Raw genomic sequence first — 19,646 nt, 5'->3', positions numbered from 1 at the left:
GGATCCCAGCAGGGGCCCTGCTTGCAGGAGACACCCCTCCTTCATTTCTAGAAGTCAGAGGCAGTCAGAGCGGCTCTGGTCCTAGTTTTTGGCCGGATCTGTGGCCAGATCAGGCGCCTGCAGCCTGGTCACTAAACAACCAACTGGGGCTCTGAGAAGTGCAGGCTGGGTCTCCTCAGTGCCTGAGCCCTGGGCATCAGGACAGCGAACTGCCAGCCAATCCCCTCACCACCACCTAGGGCTGGGGCTGCGGCCTCAGAGACCTCGGGGGTCACACCAAGGGCTCCCCAGACACTGGAGTCACAGGGATGCCCTGGGGGATGAGAAGCAGATGCCGCACAGGCACAGAGAGGACACACGTCCTCCTGCGACAAGGGCGTCAGGCCCAGGCAACAGCCGGCAGGTGGTAAAATACACAACTTAATCTCCATTTTCCATGCAGCTAGTTACTGATTCTTCAAAGTGATTCTGGGTATCCCTAATCTTTACTGATTCTAGCAAACGCGGACTGAAGTTAGTTTTTATTTTCAGTTACCTAAGTCACTTATAGAACCTGCAGCATCCGCCTTCTGTAATTCAACCACCACCTGAAACAGAGCATCAGAGAGGAAGGTCGGCACACAGGACGACCAGGACGCAGTCCAAGAAAGCACAGCTCTGATCAGGACAGCACTTCACACAGCACGCAGAGGACACAGTCGCTCCAGGAGGAAGACTGACGTCTGCCTGTTATAAACCCCCGGCTGTGACCTGCTTCTTTCCGCCCGTGACAGGCCCTGAAGCTGCCCCCTTCCATTCCTCGTTCCCTCGCGAGTTCCCTGCAAGCTGCTTTGTCCTGGTTCCCTGGCTGAGAGCTCAGCCACCCTCACATACACGTCGCCCCCTGCCCTTCCCCACCCCCGCATGCATCACCTCCTGTCCCCCGCCACCGACCACGCGCCCGACTCACCCACACGTTGAGAAGCCCGCTTTCGTCCAAGGAAGCGACGAGGAAGGACAGGCCTGCCATCTCTGGTGAGGGCACAAGTGGGGAAGGCCTGGCTCGTAACCAGAAACCACATCTTATCACTGGAGCTCAGATTTACAGAAGCAAAGGCCACGTACCTTCTTGAGTAGAAAAGGGTGAAAGCACACAGCTCTGCCTCTTGCAGACAGACCCCGCGATGGGCTCTATTGCCTGGAGGGGGCTGCGGTGGTTCACGGACACCAGGACGCCGTCTGCGGGCAGAGCACGGGCAGCGTGTGCACACGGCAAGCCACGGGGCGCAGCCGCCTGCACAGGCACGCGCGAGTCCCCCAGCGCCCGGGCACGCGTGTCACCGTGGACCACAGGCCACATCTGCCTGGGACAAGAAGGCGAGCGGAGTCCCTCGAGCCCCGTGTCTGCACAGCTGCAGGTGCGAGGATAGACACCGGGGCGGGGGGGGGGGCACTCTCCACAGCAGGAGGGGGTCCCAGAGCCAGCGGAAAGTGCTTCCCAGGCTGGGGCCCCAGCGGCCCCCAGCTTCAGGAGGAGACGGAGGCTCGTGGCCAGAGCAGAAGCAGCTTCACAGCCCAACAGAAGAGCCCCTCTGACCTGGCAAACCCACCTACAAAGTGCCCCCTAGCAGAGAAAGACAAAGCGCACACAACGCTACCACAGAAACGACAGAAAATGCAAAGGGAAGCGTTTCAACCCGAGAAGGTTCTCCCTCCAAAAAGGAGCATGAAACCGAAGGCCAAAGTCCAGCACCCGAACGACATCACGTGCCACCAAAAACCACTCAGAAATCCATTTAACAAACAAAGACAGACCTCGGAATCAGAAACCTAGACCAAAAACGGATTTAAACACATCAGAAAGAAAGTAAGAGTTAGGGTTGGGATGGAAGAAAAGACAAAGTGCTCTTGGGGATGGAGAATGACAGGCTTCAGACTCATCGAACTGGAGGCCCCTGGGGAGGCGTTGTCCGACTCAAAGTCACTAGAACTCTGAAGGTTTTAGTGACAATGTTTACATAGCAAAAAAAAAAAAAAAAAAAATGAAGGAAGCATTTTAATGGAATATTAAGTTTCAAATCCTAAGCATTTTGGTGTTTTGAACATGGTGGTGAATTCAAAGGTTAATTAGTAATAGCACCAGCAGTTAAAAAATACATGTTCTTAAAAGATACCTTTTCCTATAGCATCAGATCTATAGTGAAGTGAAGTCACTCAGTCGTGTCCGATTTTTTGCGACCCTGCGGACTGTAGCCAACCAGGCTTCTCCGTCCATGGGATTCTCCAGGCAAGAATACTGGAGTGGGTTGCCATTTCCTCCTCCAGGGGATCTTCCCAAGCCAGGGATCGAACTCAGGTCTCCTGCATTGCAGGCAGATGCTTTACCGTCTGAGCCACCAGGGAAGCCCTTATCTGATCCATAAGGTACCTATAAACACACACATTCTCAACAGTGGCAATTTGACCCCCAAAGGGGCAAAGATCAAGTTGTTGGGGCACAAAAGAAACCTTGCCCTTTTACGCGTAAAACACAGACAAACTCACAGTACGTAAACAGGGCTGCAGTATATGCACGGAGTTCCCCAGAGGGGCCCAGGGATGGAAAGTTGAGGGCTGGCCTGGTGAGGGGCTGGAGACAGCACAGACAAGTCTACACGGCACAGCACTGAGAACACAAGGGCTCTTAAAGCACAGCATCAGAAGCAGCACGCCGATCCACTTGCATGCGGAAGGCCCGCACAGACACCCCGTTAGAGAGGCACTCGGCACCCTGCGTCCTCAGGGATGCCTGCTGGAGCAGAAAGGCTGCCGGCCCGCAGCGAGGACCTGTGGCTGTGGTGCCCGCGGTGCAGATGCCCGTCCTGACTGCCGCCAGAGGGAACTGACCAGAAGCAGCCGACCACTGGGCGGGTAAAGCCACATGGCGCCCACGGGGGCCCTGCCCAGTGGAGGAGTGACGTCCTGACCCCACACACCTGCAGGCACTTTGAGAGAAGGAAAGCAGACTCCCAGGTCTGGACACCACAGAGTCTCGCCCTCACCATGGGAGAAGACAGAGACAAAACCTCGTGGGGACAGAGAGGGTGAGGGACGCAAAGTCAGCGGGGTAGCGGGGGGCAGTGCCATTCTGGGCAGGATCGTGGAAGTACTGGAGACGATCTGGGTGCTGGCCCTGTGTGGCCGGTGTAACCACGGACAAGCCTCCCATCTCCCTGAGCACTGGGAGGGGCCCAGATGGGCCTGCATGGGACACGTCCACACAACATGGGGAAAAAACCCAGACACAGTGCCTAGTAGGGGCGGGGGCGGGGAGGTCATGCCTGTCCTCGTTTGAGGTTGTGGTTTCGGTTGTGACTGCAACCATGGTTGGGCTTAGATTGCAATCGGCTGTGGTTGTAACTGGGGTTGTGGTTGTGACCGGCTGTGGTTGTGACTGGCTATTGCTGTAACTGTGGTCGTGGTCGTGGTTGGTTGTGATTGGCTGTGGCGGCAGCAGCCTGGCATGAAGTATGCATCTGAGTCTAACTCGGGGTCCTGATGGGCCCACTGGCTCTGGGTCCTTCCAACCCCAAGGGGCACTACCTCTCCGGTCCTCCAGCCTGGGCTGTAGGAGCACACAGACCAACGACCCTAGGCTGAGCAGGCCCAGTGCCCCTTCGCTGAGGACCTGGAGCCCCCGAGCTGACAGGACAAGCAGCCCACCACTGCCCAGAAAGATGCTGTTCCCCCAGCTGGCGCAGGCTTCCTGTGCCCTTAGGTCAGGGCGTCCTCTGGGGCCACCTGCATGGAGGACGCAAAGCGGCCCCACAGCTGCTCTGGGGACCCGCGCTGGTGGGCAGCGTCACTGACCCGTGGAGAAGGTGGGGGTCCTGAACGTCCAGGAGCACCCGCTCAGCGTCAGGCGGAGATGGATCCTGGGGTCCTCCCTCAGGTCCCACACGACCACTGAGCCGTGCAGGGTCCCCGCAAACAGCAGGCAGGCTTTCACGGGGCTGAAGCAGCAGCACGTGACCTAGAGAGCCGCACAGACAGCAGGGCTGGGGGGACGCGGTGAGGAGCCAGGGCAGGGGGGTGGGGGGAGGCGGGGCCATGTGGGAGGCGGGGCTGAGTGGGAGGGGGCAGGGACCAGGAGGCGGGGCCGTGTGGGAGGCGGGCCGTGTGGGAGGCGGGGCCGTGTGGGAGGCGGGGCCGTGTGGGGGCGGGGCCGAGTGGGGGCAGGGCCGAGTGGGGGGCAGAGACGGGGAGCACCATCCCCGTGGACTCTCCATCCGGACACGGCGGGGGGACCGCGGCAAGCGGCTGGTGCCTCTGAGGGTGCCCTCCTCGGGACACAGGGATGGTGGCCACAGGGTGTCCAGCACAGCAGAACGGCCGGTCATTCATAGTAAACTATTTTCAAGCCCCCAGCACCAACAAGCAGTGGAATGGAAATCAAATGGTTCTGAAGTCAAGAACCACAAGACCAGAAACAGCTCTCCCCTGCACCCTGCGGTCACCACGCCACAGCCCCGCTCACCAGGGGCCAAGAAACACACGCGCTAAGGACTCGGAAAATCCCAGGCACGGGAAGAAACCTCTAAGGCACCCATAACCCAAACCAAGCAAGCTGGGAAGCTTGCTTCTGCGACCCCAAGGACACCAGGCTGGTGCTTCCACTAACCCACAGCCGGGATGATGCCCACCCTCTGGGCCCTGGGGACTGTGGTCCTTCCTGTAAAGAGCTCCTGCGCCTGTCACCCTGCACATGGCGGCCAGGATGGAAAGCCCTGACCCTGGACTCCCCTCCCTGGGGCCCACCCTCTCAAAGTCACACCCACAGCCCCCCCAAGCTGTACCTTCGACTCACACACCAGGACCTTCTGCGGCCCCGATGGCTGCCGGACATCCCACACGCAGAGCACGTGTCTGTGGTCCAGCAGGGGCACCAAGGCCTTCCCCGGCAGCCCGTGCACGGACACCACCATGCGCCTCTGAGCCTGACACGCGTGCAGGCAGGACACTCTCCGGTCTGAGGACAAGACGAGAAAAATGCTGCAGAACCCACATTCCATTAACACACAGGACCACTCCAATATGTTTCAGCTTAATGAAGAAGACGCGGTCTTTCAAAGATACCCTTGCCTGAAATCGGAGTTTTGATGAGTGGCCAAGCTCAACTCGAAAACATCCAGGTGGCCGCATTTGCAAGAAGCCACCCTCCTCCACAGGCGGCACGGCACTGCCCAGGACCCCACCATCCACCATCTACTCCCACGGGCCGGGGATGCGGAGGGGACCTGGGGGAGTGGGGGATGGGGGGGCATCATGTCTGCCCCATCAGGCGCCCCTTCTCCACCTGCAGTGGGGCCCCAGCTGGCCTCCTCCCAACACCTGCCCTCGGATGCACCGTCCAGTGCCCTTGTTCATCCTGTGTTGCAGGGTTTCTGTCCATCCACTGGGGCTCCAAGGCCCGGGACCTGCCCATGCGCCTGAGTGTCTGTGGGGTCCACAGAAGGACAAGCGGGTGGCCGGTGCTGGACAGCCCGCTGACACTGAGAGGGCCCACCGCTCCCTCCAAGCTCAGGTCCAGGACAGGACCCAGGCTCAGGTCATGGGCACCTGCATCCCAACTTCCCTCTTTACCTCAAAACTCACTTTACTAAAACAGACATGAGAAAAACCTCCACTCTGCACACAGCTGGAACGAAGGGGCAAGTCCCGGACAACACACCTGCCCCATCCTTCTCTGAGGACGTGTTCTGGGCGAGTGTGGCCTTCCCCCCCCCTCACCCGCTTTCCCCACCTCCCACCTCCCCATACCACGCCCCCCCAATCCCTGCCCCAATCCAGGGCTCTTTGATCCCTCCTCAGCTGAGGAAAGCACTTCTTAAACTCCTGTTTCCTGGGGTGCGGAGGGAGGTGGGTTTGTGGGCTTCTGTGTCTTCAATGCTACAATCTATTGCTTTTCTGACAGGATAACACAACTTTTAAAGACAGAAACATGCTCAAATAACACGTGCTTGTTAACTTCACGCCATTGGTGCTAACGGTCAGTGCAGAGGGCTGGACGCGAATCTGAATCTCCATAGAAACTTCTAGAACAAGTGGCAGTCACACACCAGGTCCCACTGGCCCAGAGGCGCCCTGCAAAGCCGACCGCAGGGCCAAGCACGGCCCGCCCTCCTGCACTCAGACCAGGACCCTGGCCCCACCCAGGCCCTCAGCGGCCGGCAAGGCAGAGACTCAGTGAAGAACTGGACACACACAGTTTGCTCAGCTTATGGTCACAGGCAGCTACACGCCGTATGTGCAGACACAGGCTTTACCGGGGTAGCATTTGTGCTGTGGCCACGGATCAGCTCAGATCTCACCACACGACTCCCACCTGGACTGCCCGCGGATCCCACCGCCCCTCTACCGAGAAACCAAAAGAAATTAAGAGACGCAGGACTGAAAACAAATGTCCCCTTAAATCACTGAACATCCCTCCCATGAGGACCGTGACACACACGCTCGAGGCTGCAGAAGCCGAACCTCTGCTCTGTTCAACAAACCCCTCCCAGGATGCATCCGTGAGGATCACCATCTCGGGGTCCACGCCCACCCTGAGGGCCACGTACCCTGCAGGAAGGGCAGGCTGGTGCCCAGCCGCACACAGCTGTCGCTGAAAGGCAGGGTGCAGTCCTGCGCCTGGGACGCCCAGCCCGGCTCCGCGGCCGCCCGGTCCTCTTCAAGCAGAACTGCTATCACCTGCAGCAGACATGCAGGCAGGCCTCCATCAACACTCAGATGGGCTCATTTTCAAAGAAAAAGCAAAACCCGCAAAGCACCACCTAAACTCACCCATCCCTTAAGTTAACCAAATCCCAGACTCATGGAAATGAACAGAAGGAAGCTGTACTGTCCCCTCTGCACAGCAGTAGAGACCAGCAAGTAAAGCCCCCTCTGTAAACCCCAGACACATTACCCACAGCAACGCAGCCTGCCCGCTGGGCTGCGGTGAGGACCAGCGTGACGCCAAGTCCTGCCACTGCCTTTGTGGGTGGTGGGTTACACTCAGGACGACCATAGGGAGGGAAGGCAGTGGTCACTGGGACCCTGAAGTACACGGGACCACGTGTGCCCTCTGACCTTTGTATGGACTTTGAAAATTCCCATAACCAGTCTTCAAAGTCACAAGTTTACTAGTTTTAAAAACCCTAGACCTGTGCTCGCCTTGCCGATTTAGTTATGTCTGTTCTTCTGTCTATATTTATTCTAAAATGCAGGCAATCAGTATTACTGTTCAGAATCTAAACAGCATGCGCAGCACTGGGCTCCCTGTCCCCAGTGGAGCGCACCTGGCAGGCCGCCCGCAGGAAGCTGGACAGACGGGGTGTGTCGACCTTCGGGACGATGGCAGCATCGCTGGGGCCACTCCGCTCACTCCCTGAAAAACAGGTCACATCAACCCCTGCTGAGGGGAAACCCACCGGGTGGGCTCCCAGCCAAGGCTGCACACCCAGAAGGGCATGCCTGAGAACCAAGACCCCTAGAAGGAGAAGCCAGGAGGTCATGTCTCATTCTCCAGAGCTCAGCTCCTCCTCATTCCTCACAGGAAACTGCTCACAGAAAGTCTGTAAGCAGAGTCCTATGCAAAGCATCATTTTACTGTGGACGTGTTACGTTTAGGATCTTGGTTCATTCCCAAGGCAAACCATTCAACGTCACAGTGATCCAAGTCAGTGCCCCACCCACCAATGCCACGTTGACCAGCTCTATGAGACCTACAACACCTTCTAGAACTAACACCAAAAAAAGGATGTCCTTTTCATCATAGGGAACTGGAATGCAAAAGTAGGAAGTCAAGACATACCCAGAATAACAGGCAACTTTGGCCTTGGAGTACAGAATGAAGCAGGGCAAAAACTAGTTCTGCCAAGAGAACACACTGGTGATAACAAACAGCCTCTTCCAACAACACAAGAGAAGATTCTACACATGGACATCACCAGATGATCATTACTGAAATCAGATTATACTCTTTGCAAAGAGCCTCTTCCAACAACACAAGAGAAGATTCTACACGTGGACATCACCAGATGATCAATACCGAAATCAGATTATACTCTTTGCAGCCAAAGATGGAGAAGCTCTATACAGTCAGCAAAAACAAGACCTGGAACTAACTGTGGCTCAAATAATGAACTCCTTATTACAAAATTCAGACTTACATTGAAGAAAATAGGGAAAACGACTAGGCCATTCAGGTCTGACCTAAATCAAACCCCATACAATTATACAGTGGAGGTGACAGATAGATTCAAGGGCTTAGATCCAGTAGACAGACTGCCTGAAGAACTGTGGACAGAGGTTTTTAACACTGCACAGGAGGCAGTGGCCAAAACCACCCCAAAGAAAAAGAAATGCAAGAGGGAAAAATGGTTGTCTGAGGAGGCCTTACAAATAGTTGAGAAAAGAAAAGAAGCAAAAGGCAAAGGAGAAAAGGAAAGATATACCCATTTGAATGCAGAGTTCCAGAGAATAGCAAAAATAGATAAGGCCTTCTTGAGTGAACAATGCAAAGAAATAGAGGAAAACAATTCAGCACCACCAAACCAGCTATTCAACAAATGGGAAAGGATCTTCTCTAGACAGAAAACACAGAAAAGGTTTATAAACTTGAACCCAAAACAACAAAGTAAATGGCAATGGGATCATACTTATCAATAATTTCCTTAAATGTAAATGGGTTGAATGCCCCAATCAAAAGACAAAGACTGGCTGAATGGATACAAAGACAAGACCCCTACATATGCTGTCTACAAGAGACCCACATCAAAACAAGGGATACATACAGACTGAAAGTGAAGAGCTGTAAAAAGACATTTCACACAAATGGGGACCAAAAGAAAGCAGAAATAGCAACATTCATATCAGATAAAACAGACTTTAAAATAAAGGCTGTAAAAAGAGACAAAGAAGGCCACTACATAATGATCAAAGGATCCATCCAAGAAGAAGGTATCAGTTCAGTTCAGTTGCTCAGTCGTGTCCGACTCTTTGTAACCCCATGAATCGCAGCCCGCCAGGCCTCCCTGTCCATCACCAACTCCCAGAGTTCACTCAGACTCACGCCCATCGAGTCCATGATGCCATCCAGCCATCTCATCCTCGGTCGTCCCCTTCTCCTCCTGCCCTCAATCCCTCCCAGCATCAGAGTCTTTTCCAATGAGTCAACTCTTCCCATGAGGTGGCCAAAGTACTGGAGTTTCAGCTTTAGCATCATTCCTTCCAAAGAAATCCCAGGGTTGATCTCCTTCAGAATGGACTGGTTGGGTCTCCTTGCAGTCCAAGGGACGCTCAAGAGCCTTCCCCAACACCACAGTTCAAAAGCATCCATTCTTTGGCATGACCACTGCAAAAACCATAGCCTTGACTAGACAGACCTTAGTCGGCAAAGTAATGTCTCTGCTTTTGAATATACTATCTAGGTTGGTCATAACTTTTCTTCCAAGGAGTAAGCATCTTTTAATTTCATACAACAATTATAAACATATATGTACCCAACATAGAAGCACCACAATACATAAGGCAAATGCTAAAAAGTATGAAAGGGGAAATTAACAGTAACACAATAATAATGGGAGACTGTAATGCCCCACTCACGCCTATGGACAGATCAACTAAACAGAAATTGGCAAGGAAGCACAAGCTCTAAATGATACAATGGGCCAGTTAGACCTAACTGGTATCTACAGGACATTTCACCCCAAAACAATGAATCTCACCTTTTTCTCAACTGCACACGGAACATTCTCCAGGATATATCACATCTTGGGCCATAAATCTAGCTTTGGTAAATTCAAAAAGATTGAAATCATTTCAAGCATCTTTTCTGATCACAATGCAGCAAGATTAGATGTCAACTACAGGAAAAAAGCTACTAAAGATATAAACATAAGGAGGCTAAACAACACGCTTCTGAATAAACAACAAATCCAAGAAGAAATTTAAAAAGAAATCGAAATATGCATAAAAATGAATGAAAATGAAAACACAAGAACCCAAAACCTATGGGATTCAGTAAAGGGAGTGCTAAGGAGAAGGTTCATAGCAATACAAGCTTACCTCAAGAAACAAGAGCAAAATCAAATGAAGAACCCCAGGGTTAGTAGAAGGAAAGAAATCATAAAAATTAGGGCAGAAATAAATGAAAAAGAAACAACAGAGACCATAGCAAAAATCAACAAAACTAAAAGCTGGTTCTTTGAGAAGATAAATAAAAGAAACAAACCATTAGCCAGACTCATCAAGAAACAAAGGGAGAAAAATCAAATCAACAAAATTAGAAATGAAAATGGAGAGATCACAATGGACACCACAGAAATACAAAATTAGAAATGAAAATGGAGAGGTCACAACGGACACCACAGAAGTACAAGGTCGTAAGAAACCACCATCAGCAACCACAGGCCAATAAAACGGACAACGTGGAAGAAGTGGACAGATTCTCAGAAAAGCGTGACCTTCCAAAACTGAACCCGGAGGAAATAGAGAATCTTAATGGAAATCAAGACTGTAATCAAAAATCTTCCAAGAAACAAAAGCCCAGGACCAGATGGCTTCACAGGTGACTTCTACCAAAAATTTAGAGAGGAGCCAACACCTGTCCCACTCAGACTCTGGCAGATTGTTGCAGAGGAAGGCAAACTTCCATACGCATTCCATGAGGCCACCATCACCCTAATACCAAAACCAGACAAAGACGCCACAGAAAAAGAACTACAGGCCAATATCACTGATGAACATAGATGCCTCGTGAGAAATCTGTATGCAGGTCAGGAAGCAACAGTTAGAACTGGACATGGAACAACAGACTGCTTCCAAATAGGAAAAGGAATACGTCAAGGCTGTATATTGTCACCCTGCTTATTTAACTTATATGCAGAGTACATCATGAGAAACGCTGGGCTGGAAGAAGCACAAGCTGGAATCAAGATTGCCGGGAGAAATATCAATCACCTCAGATATGCAGATGACACCACCCTTATGGCAGAAAGTGAAGGGGAACTAAAAAGCCTCTTGATGAAAGTAAAAGAGGAGAGTGAAAAAGTTGGCTTAAAGCTCAACATTCAGAAAACGAAGATCATGGCATCCGGTCCCATCACTCCATGGGAAATAGATGGAGAAACAGTGGAAACAGTGTCAGACTTTATTTTTTGGGGCTCCAAAATCACTGCAGATGGTGACTGCAGCCATGAAATTAAAAGACGCTTACTCCTTGGAAGAAAAGTTATGACCAACCTAGATAGTATATTCAAAAGCAGAGACACTACTTTGCCGACTAAGGTCCGTCTAGTCAAGGCTATGGTTTTTCCTATGGTCATGTATGGATGTGAGAGTTGGACTGTGAAGAAGGCTTAGCGCCAAAGAATTGATGCTTGTGAACTGTGGTGTTGGAGAAGACTCTTGAGAGTCCCTTGGACTGCAAGGAGATCCAACCAATCCATTCTGAAGGAGGTCAGCCCTGGGATTTCTTTGGAAGGAATGATGCTAAAGCTGAAGCTCCAGTACTTTGGACACCTCATGGGAAGAGTTGACTCATTGGAAAAGACTCTGATGCTGGGAGGGATTGGGGGCAGGAGGAGAAGGGGACGACCGAGGATGAGATGGCTGGATGGCATCACGGACTCGATGGATGCGAGTCTGAGTGAACTCTGGGAGTTGGTGATGGACAGGGAGGCCTGGTGTGCTGCGATTCATGGGGTCGCAAAGAGTCGGACACGACTGAGTGACTGAACTGAACTGAACATAGATGCGAAAATTCTTAACAAAATTTTAGCAAACAGAATCCTACAACATATTAAAAAGATCATACATCATGACCAAGTGGGCTTTATCCCAGGGATGCAAGGATTCTTCAATACTCACAAATCAATCAATGTGATACACCACATTAACAAATTGAAAGATAAAAACTATATGATTATCTGAATAGATGCACAGAAAGTCTTTGACAAAATTCAACCTCTGTTTATGGTAAAAAACCCTCCAGAAAGCAGGAATAGAAGGAACATACCTCAACATAATAAAAGCCATATAAGATAAACCCAATGGTGAAAAACTGAAAGCATTTCCCCTAAAGTCAGGAACAAGACAAGGGTGCCCATCCTCACCACTACTATTCAACATAGTTTTGGGAGTTTTAGCCACAGCAATCAGTAAAGAAAAAGAAATAAAAGGAATCCGATTGGAAAAGAAAATGTAAAACTCTCACTATTTGCAGATGACATGATCCTCTACATAGAAAACCCTAAAGATACCACAAGAAAATTACTAGAGCTAATCAATGAATATAGTAAAGTGGCAGGATATAAAATTAATATGCAGAAATTCCTTGCATTCCTACATACTAACAATGAGAAAACAGAAAGAGAAATTAAGGAAACAATTCCATTCAACAAAAAGAATAAAATACTTAGGAATAAATATACCTAAAGAAACAAAAGAACAGAATGGGAAAGACTAGAGATCTCTTCAAGAAAATTAGAGACACCAAGGGAACGTTTCATGCAAAGATGGGCTCGATAAAGGACAGAAATGGTCTGGACCTAACAGAAGCAGAAGATATTAAGAAGAGGCGGCAAGGATACACAGAAGAACTGTACAAAAAAGATCTTCACGACCCAGATAATCACGATGGTGTGATCACTCATCTAGAGCCAGACATCCTGGAATGTGAAGTCAAGTGGGCCTTAGAAAGCATCACTATGAACAAAGCTAGTGGAGGTGATGGAATTCCAGTGGAGCTATTTCAAATCTGAAAGATGATGCTGTGAAAGTCCTGCACTCAATATGCCAGCAAATTTGGAAAACTCAGCAGTGGCCACAGGACTGGAAAAGGTCAGTTTTCATTCCAATCCCAAAGAAAGACAATGCCAAAGAATGCTCAAACTACCGCACAATTGCACTCATCTCACACGCTAGTAAAGTAATGCTCAAAATTCTCCAAGCAAGGCTTCAGCAATACATGAACCGTGAACTTCCAGATGTTCAAGCTGGTTTGAAAAGGCAGAGGAACCAGAGATCAAATTGCCAACATCCACTGGATCATGGAAAATGCAAGAGAGTTCCAGAAAAACATCTATTTCTGCTTTATTGACTATGCCAAAGCCTTTGACTGTGTGGATCACAAGAAACTGTGGAAAATTCTGAGAGAGATGGGAATACAGACCACCTGACCTGCCTCTTGAGAAATCTGTATGCAGGTCAGGAAGCAACAGTTAGAACTGAACATAGAACAACAGACTGGTTCCACATAGGAAAAGGAGTATGTCAAGGCTGTCTATTGTCACCTGCTTATTTAACTTATATGCAGAGAACATCATGCAAAACACTGGGCTGGAAGAAGCACAAGCTGGAATCAAGATTGCCAGGAGAAATACCAATAACCTCAGATATGCAGATGACACCACCCTTATGGCAGAAAGTGAAGAGGAACTAAAAACCCTCTTGATGAAAGTGAAAGAGGAGAGTGGAAAAAGTTGGCTTAAAGCTCAACATTCAGAAAATGAAGATCATGGCATGGGAAATAGATGAGGAAATAGTGGAATCAGTATCAAACTTTATTTTTTTGGGCTCCAAAATCACTGCAGATGGTGACTGCAGCCATGAAATTAAAAGACACTTACTCCTTGGAAGCAAAGTTATGACCAACCCAGATAGCATATTCAAAAGCAGAGACATTACTTTGCCGACTAAGGTCCGTCTAGTCAAGGCTATGGTTTTTCCTGTGGTCATGTATGGATGTGAGAGTTGGACTGTGAAGAAGGCTGAGTGCCGAAGAATTGATGCTTGTGAACTGTGGTGTTGGAGAAGACTCGAGAGTCCCTTGGACTGCAAGGAGATCCAACCAGTCCATTCTGAAGGATATCAGCCCTGGGATTTCTTTGGAAGGAATGATGCTAAAGCTGAAACTCCAGTACTTTGGCCACCTCATGTGAAGAGTTGACTCATTGGAAAATACTTTGATGCTGGGAGGGATTGGGGTCAGGGGGAGAAGGGGACGACAGAGGATGAAATGGCTGGATGGCATCACTGACTCGATGGATGTGAGTCTAAGTGAACTCTGGGAGTTGGTGATAGACAGAGAGGCCTGGCGTGCTGCGATTCATGGGGTCGCAAAGAGTCGGACACAACTGAGCGACTGAACTGAACTGAACTGAAAGAAACAAAAGACCTCTGTATAGAAAACTATAAAACACTGATGAAAGAAATCAAAGAGGACACTAATAGATGGAGAGATATACCATGTTCATGGATTGGAAGAATCAAAATAGTGAAAATGAGTATACTACCCAAAGCAATCTATAGATTCAATGCAATCCCTATCAAGCTACCAATGGTATTTTTCAGAGAACTAGAACAAATAATGTCACAATTTGTATGGAAATACAAAAACCTCGAATAGCCAAAGCAATCTTGAGAGAGAAGAATGGAACTGGAGGCATCAACCTGCCTGACTTCAGGCTCTACTACAAAACCACAGTCATTAAGACAGTAAAATACTGGCATAAAAACAGACATATAGATCAATGGAACAAAATAGAAAGCCCAGAGATAAATCCACACACCTATGGACACTTTATCTTTGACAAAGGAGGCAAGGATATACAATGGAGAAAAGACAATCTCTTTAACAAGTGGCGCTGGGAAAACTGGTCAACCACTTGTAAACGAATGAAACTAGATCACTTTCTAACACCATACACAAAAATAAACTCAAAATGGATTAAAGATCTAAATGTAAGATCAGAAACTATAAAACTCCTAGAGGAGAACATAGGCAAAACACTCTGTGACATAAATCACAGCAGGATCCTCTATGACCCACCTCCCAGAGTACCAGAAATAAAAGCAAAAATAAACAAATGGGACCTAATTAAACTTCAAAGCTTTTGCACAATGAAGAAAACTATAAGCAAGGTGAAAAGGCAGCTTTCAGAATGGGAGAAAATAACAGCAAATGAAGCAACTGACAAAGAATTAATCTCAAAAATATACAAGCAGCTCATGTAGCTCAATTCCAGCAAAATAAACGACCCAATCAAAAAATGAGCCAAAGAACTAAACAGACATTTCTCCAAAGAAGACATACGGATGGCTAACAAACACATGAAAAGATGCTCAACATCACTCATTATCAGAGAAATGCAAATCAAGACCACAATGAGGTACCACTTCACACCAGTCAGAATGGCTGCAATCCAAAAGTCTACAAGCAATAAATGCTGGAGAGGGTGTGGAGAAAAGGGAACCCTCTTACACTGTTGGTGGGAATGCAAACTAGTACAGCCACTATGGAGAACAGTGTGGAGATTCCTTAAAAAACTGGAAACAGAACTGCCTTATGACCCAGCAATCCCACTGCTGGGCATACACACCGAGGAAACCAGAATTGAAAGAGACATGTGTACCCCAATGTTCATCGCAGCACTGTTTATAATAGCCAGGACATGGAAGCAACCTAGATGTCCATCAGCAGATGAATGGATAAGAAAGCTGTGGTACCTATACACAATGGAGTATTACTCAACCGTTAAAAAGAATACATTTGAATCAGTTCTAATGAGGTGGATGAAACTGGAGCCTATTATACAGAGTGAAGTAAGCCGGAAAGAAAAATACCAATACAGTATACTAACACATATATATGGAATTTAGAAGATGGTAATGATAACCCTGTATGCAAGAAGGCAAAAGAGACACAGATGTAAAGAACAGACTTTTGGACTCTGTGGGAGAGGGAGAGGGTGGGATGATTTGGGAGAATGGCACTGAAACATGTATATTACCATATGTGAGACAGACCGCCAGTCCAGGTTCAATGCATGAGACAGGGCGCTCAGGGCCGGTGCACTGGGATGACCCTGAGGGATGGGGTGGGGAGGGTGGAGGGAGGGGGGTTTCAGGATGGGGGACACATGTACCCCCATGGCTGATTCATGTCAATATATGGAAAAAACCACTACAATACTGTAAAGTAATTAGCCTCCAATTAAAAAGAAATTTTTAATAAAAAAATAATGATAAAACTTTTAAAATGCTAAAAAAAAAGAATCTTGGAAACATCTCAAATGAAACAATAAATCTTATGGTGTAAGAATAAAAAAAAAAGATAGATTCCTCTCAGCCTTCCATCTATTAACATATATAAACTTTCCTTATTATCTAGCCTGTTTTTAAATTACTAGCATATCTTCCCTATGCAATAATTTTGTCATTTTCTACTTTTTTGACCAATAAACAGTTTTAAATAAAAAAAAAAAAAAAGAAATAGAGGAAAACAACAGAACGGGAAAGACTAGAGATCGCTTCAAGAAAACTGGAGATACTCAAGGGGAGATTTCACGCAAGGACGGGCACGATAAAAACATAGACAGGAAGGACCTAACAGAAGCAGAAGCAATAAGAAGAGGCGGAAAGAATGCACAGAAGAGCCATCCAGAAAGCTGTTAATGACCAGAATAGCCATGACGGTGGGATCACTCACCTAGAGCCAGACATCTGGGAGTGCGACGTCACACGGGCTTTGGGAAGCATCACTATGCTCAAAGCTAGTGGAGGTGACAGAACTGCAGCTGAGCTGTTTAAGACCGTGAAAGACGCTGCTGCTACAGTGCTACGTTCAATATGCCAGCAAGTTTGGAAAACTCAGCGGTGGCCACAGGACTAGAAAAGGTCAGTTTTCATTCCAATCCCTAAGAAAGGCAATGCAAGGAATGTTCAAACTGCTAGCAAGATTATGCTCAGAATCCTTCAAGCTAGGCTTCAGCAGTATGTGAACCGAGAACTTCCAGATGTACAAGCTGGATTTAGAAAAGGCAGAGGAACCAGAGATCATATTTCAAACATTCACTGGAGCAGAGAAAGCACGGAAATTCCAGAAAAACATGTTTCACTGACTACACAAAAGTCTGTGACTGTGTGGATCACAGCAAACTGTGGAAAATTCTTAAAGAGATGGGAATACCAGACCACTTTACCCATCTCCTGAGAAACCTGTATACAGGACAAAAAGCTACAGTTAGAACTGGACATGGAACAACAGACTGGTTCCAAACTGGAAAATGGGTACGTCAAGGCTGTATATTGTCACACTGCTTATCTAACTTACATGCTGAGTACATCACGTGAAACACCAGGCTGGATGAATCACAAGCTGGAATCAAGATTGCTGGAAGAAATAAGTCTCAGATATGCAGATGATACCACTCTAATGGTAGAAAGTGAAGAGGAACAAAACAGCCTCTTGATAAGTGTGAAAAAAGGACAGTAAAAAAGCTGGCTTAAAACTCAATGTTCAAAAAACTAAGATCATGACATCCAGGCAAATCACTTCATGGCACATAGAAGGGGAAACAGCAACAGACTTTATTTTCTTGGGCTCCCAAATCACTGTGGATGGTGACTTCAGTCATGAAAATAAAAGACACTTGCTCCTTGGTAGGAAAGCTATGACAAACCTAGACAGCATATGAAAAAGCAAAGATATCACCTCGCTGACAAAGGTCTGTATAGTCAAAGCCATGGTTTTTCCAGTAGTCATGTATGGATGTGAAAACTGGACCATAAAGAAGGCTAAACACCAAAGAATTGAGGGCTTTTGACCTGTGGTGTTGGAGAAGACTCTTGAGAGTCCCTTGGACTGCAAGGAGATCAAACCAGTCAATCCTAAAGAAAATCAATCCTGAATATTCATTAGAAGGACTGATGCTGAAGCTGAAACTCCAATACTTTGGCCACCTGATGGGAAGAACTGACTCATTTGAAAAGACCCTGATGCTGAGAAAGATTGAAGGCAGGAGGAGAAGAGGGCAACAGAGGACGAGATGGTTGGATGGCATCACCGACTCAATGCACATGGGTTTGAGCACACGCCAGGAGATAATGAAGGACAGGGAGGCCTGGCGTGCTGCAGTCCACAGGGTCTCAAAGAGTTGGACATGATTGAGCAACTGAACAACAACGTTTAGGTTTGTTACTTCTTAGGACCAGGCTTCCCTGAGGGATGGGAGTGACAGAGGTCGCTCCTCAGAGCAGACAATCACCCAGTAGCTGAACATTCAGCACAGACGCAACTGAGAGGAACCAGCGGGAGCAGGACTCGGCATCGTCCAGGGCCTTCCACCTGTCCCGGCGTGACACACCCAGAGAATGCACTTAGAGAAGAGAATTCTCCAAGAATGTGAACCACTGAAGAGCACGGGGTCTCTCAACAGCGCCTCTGCAGGTGCTGGTTTGGAGTCAGGCTCTTTCCTCTGCTCGGGAACGAGTGTCACGAGCCCCGATCAGGGCCCAGACCAGGCCTCCAGGCCGGGGTGGCATCTGCAGACTCACTGGCATCTCCACAGTCAGCTCACACGCAAGCACACACGAGGGCAAGGAAAGAACGAGAGAGGGGACGAGCACAGCCGCCAAGGCCGAGAGCAGAGGCCGTTACCCCCGGACACAGCGGAGCCTTCCCCCGGGTGCTGGGTCCACACTCCCCGAGTCTCCACTTCCTCGGTCTGGACGTCCCGGTCCACGCTGTCGTCATTGCACTGAACGTAGGCCTGAGAAGGAAGGCAGGCTGAGTCAGCCGTGGGTCTCCGCCTCAGACCCATGTCTCATCACTGAAAAGAAAACAACTAAATTTTTTAAGTTAAGGATGACACTGTTCTTGCTTCCGTCAAAATTAAGTATCATGGCATGAATAACAATCATGCAAAGACTGCTTATGTCTTAAACGTTTGAAAAACATGGGCCTAAATTTCAAAAGTATTCTCAAAAGTCACATCAAACAGTTCAGCTCCAGTTTGAAAATACTATGACCCAGAGACTTCCCTCATGGTCCAGAGGTTGGGAATCTGCCTTCCAGTGCAAGGGACGTGGGTTCCATCCCTGGTCAAGGAGCTATGATCCCAGCTGCCTCAAGACAACCAAGCCTGCACATTGCATCTGCTGGGCCCAACTACTGAGCCCAGGCGCTCTGGAGCCCACGAACCACAGCTAGAGAGGAGCCCACACACCACAGCTAGGATCCGGTGCAGCCAAAAGCAAATAAACAAAATCTTTACAAACTCTTAGGACCTAGTCTGCCAATACCCTAGTCTCTAACAACATAGCAGCTCTGCAAAACTGGACACAAATTTGTTTCAAAAAGGTACATGCTTCAGTTTTGATACTAACTAACAGCTTTGAAAAATTGATGCTTTTGAACTGTGGTGTTGGAGAAGACTCTTGAGAGTCCCTTGGACAGCAAGGAGGTCCTAAAGAAAATCAGTCCTGAATATTCACTGGAAGGACTGATGCTGAAGCTGAATCTCTTTGGCCACCTGATGTGAAGAACTGACTCATTGGAAAAGACCCTGATGCGGGGAAAGATTGAAGGTGGGAGGAGAAACGGAAGACAGAGGATGAGATGGTTGGATAGCATCACTGACTCGATGGACATGAGCTTGAGCAAACTTCAGGAGATGCTGAAGGACACGGAAGCCTGGGCGTGCTGCAATCCACGGGGTCACAAAAAGCAGGACACGACTGAGCGGCTGAACAATAACGACAAAAAGCTTTGAGATGAGGAAAATAAGCAAAGTTAAAGAGTCTACTCAAGGTCCGAGTGGGTCAGCTGCAAAGCCAGGGTTAATCTGTCAGCTTCTTAAATG

At 48.6% G+C, this 19,646-nt stretch overlaps 1 protein-coding gene across 7 annotated transcripts in view; it reads right to left on the bottom strand.

Annotated features, from left to right (window-relative positions):
* The window catches only part of DYNC2I1 (dynein 2 intermediate chain 1), a 52,348-nt gene that overhangs the window by 9,253 nt on the left and 23,449 nt on the right, over positions 1–19,646 (bottom strand). For all 7 annotated transcript variants that reach the window (XM_042249110.2, XM_042249112.2, XM_060415248.1 and 4 more), the window contains 8 exons: positions 18,443–18,554; positions 7,299–7,387; positions 6,579–6,708; positions 4,815–4,987; positions 3,829–3,991; positions 1,105–1,218; positions 950–1,011; positions 536–587 (listed from right to left, as the gene is read on the bottom strand). In XM_042249110.2, coding sequence (XP_042105044.1) covers positions 536–587; positions 950–1,011; positions 1,105–1,218; positions 3,829–3,991; positions 4,815–4,987; positions 6,579–6,708; positions 7,299–7,387; positions 18,443–18,554 — 895 coding nt within the window. The remainder of the gene's footprint in view (positions 1–535; positions 588–949; positions 1,012–1,104; positions 1,219–3,828; positions 3,992–4,814; positions 4,988–6,578; positions 6,709–7,298; positions 7,388–18,442; positions 18,555–19,646) is intronic.

Source organism: Ovis aries, chromosome 4 (genome assembly GCF_016772045.2).
Source record: "Ovis aries strain OAR_USU_Benz2616 breed Rambouillet chromosome 4, ARS-UI_Ramb_v3.0, whole genome shotgun sequence".
Lineage (NCBI taxonomy): Eukaryota > Metazoa > Chordata > Mammalia > Artiodactyla > Bovidae > Ovis > Ovis aries.
Note: the sequence above shows the minus strand (reverse complement) of the source record. Positions and strands in the feature narration are given on the sequence as shown.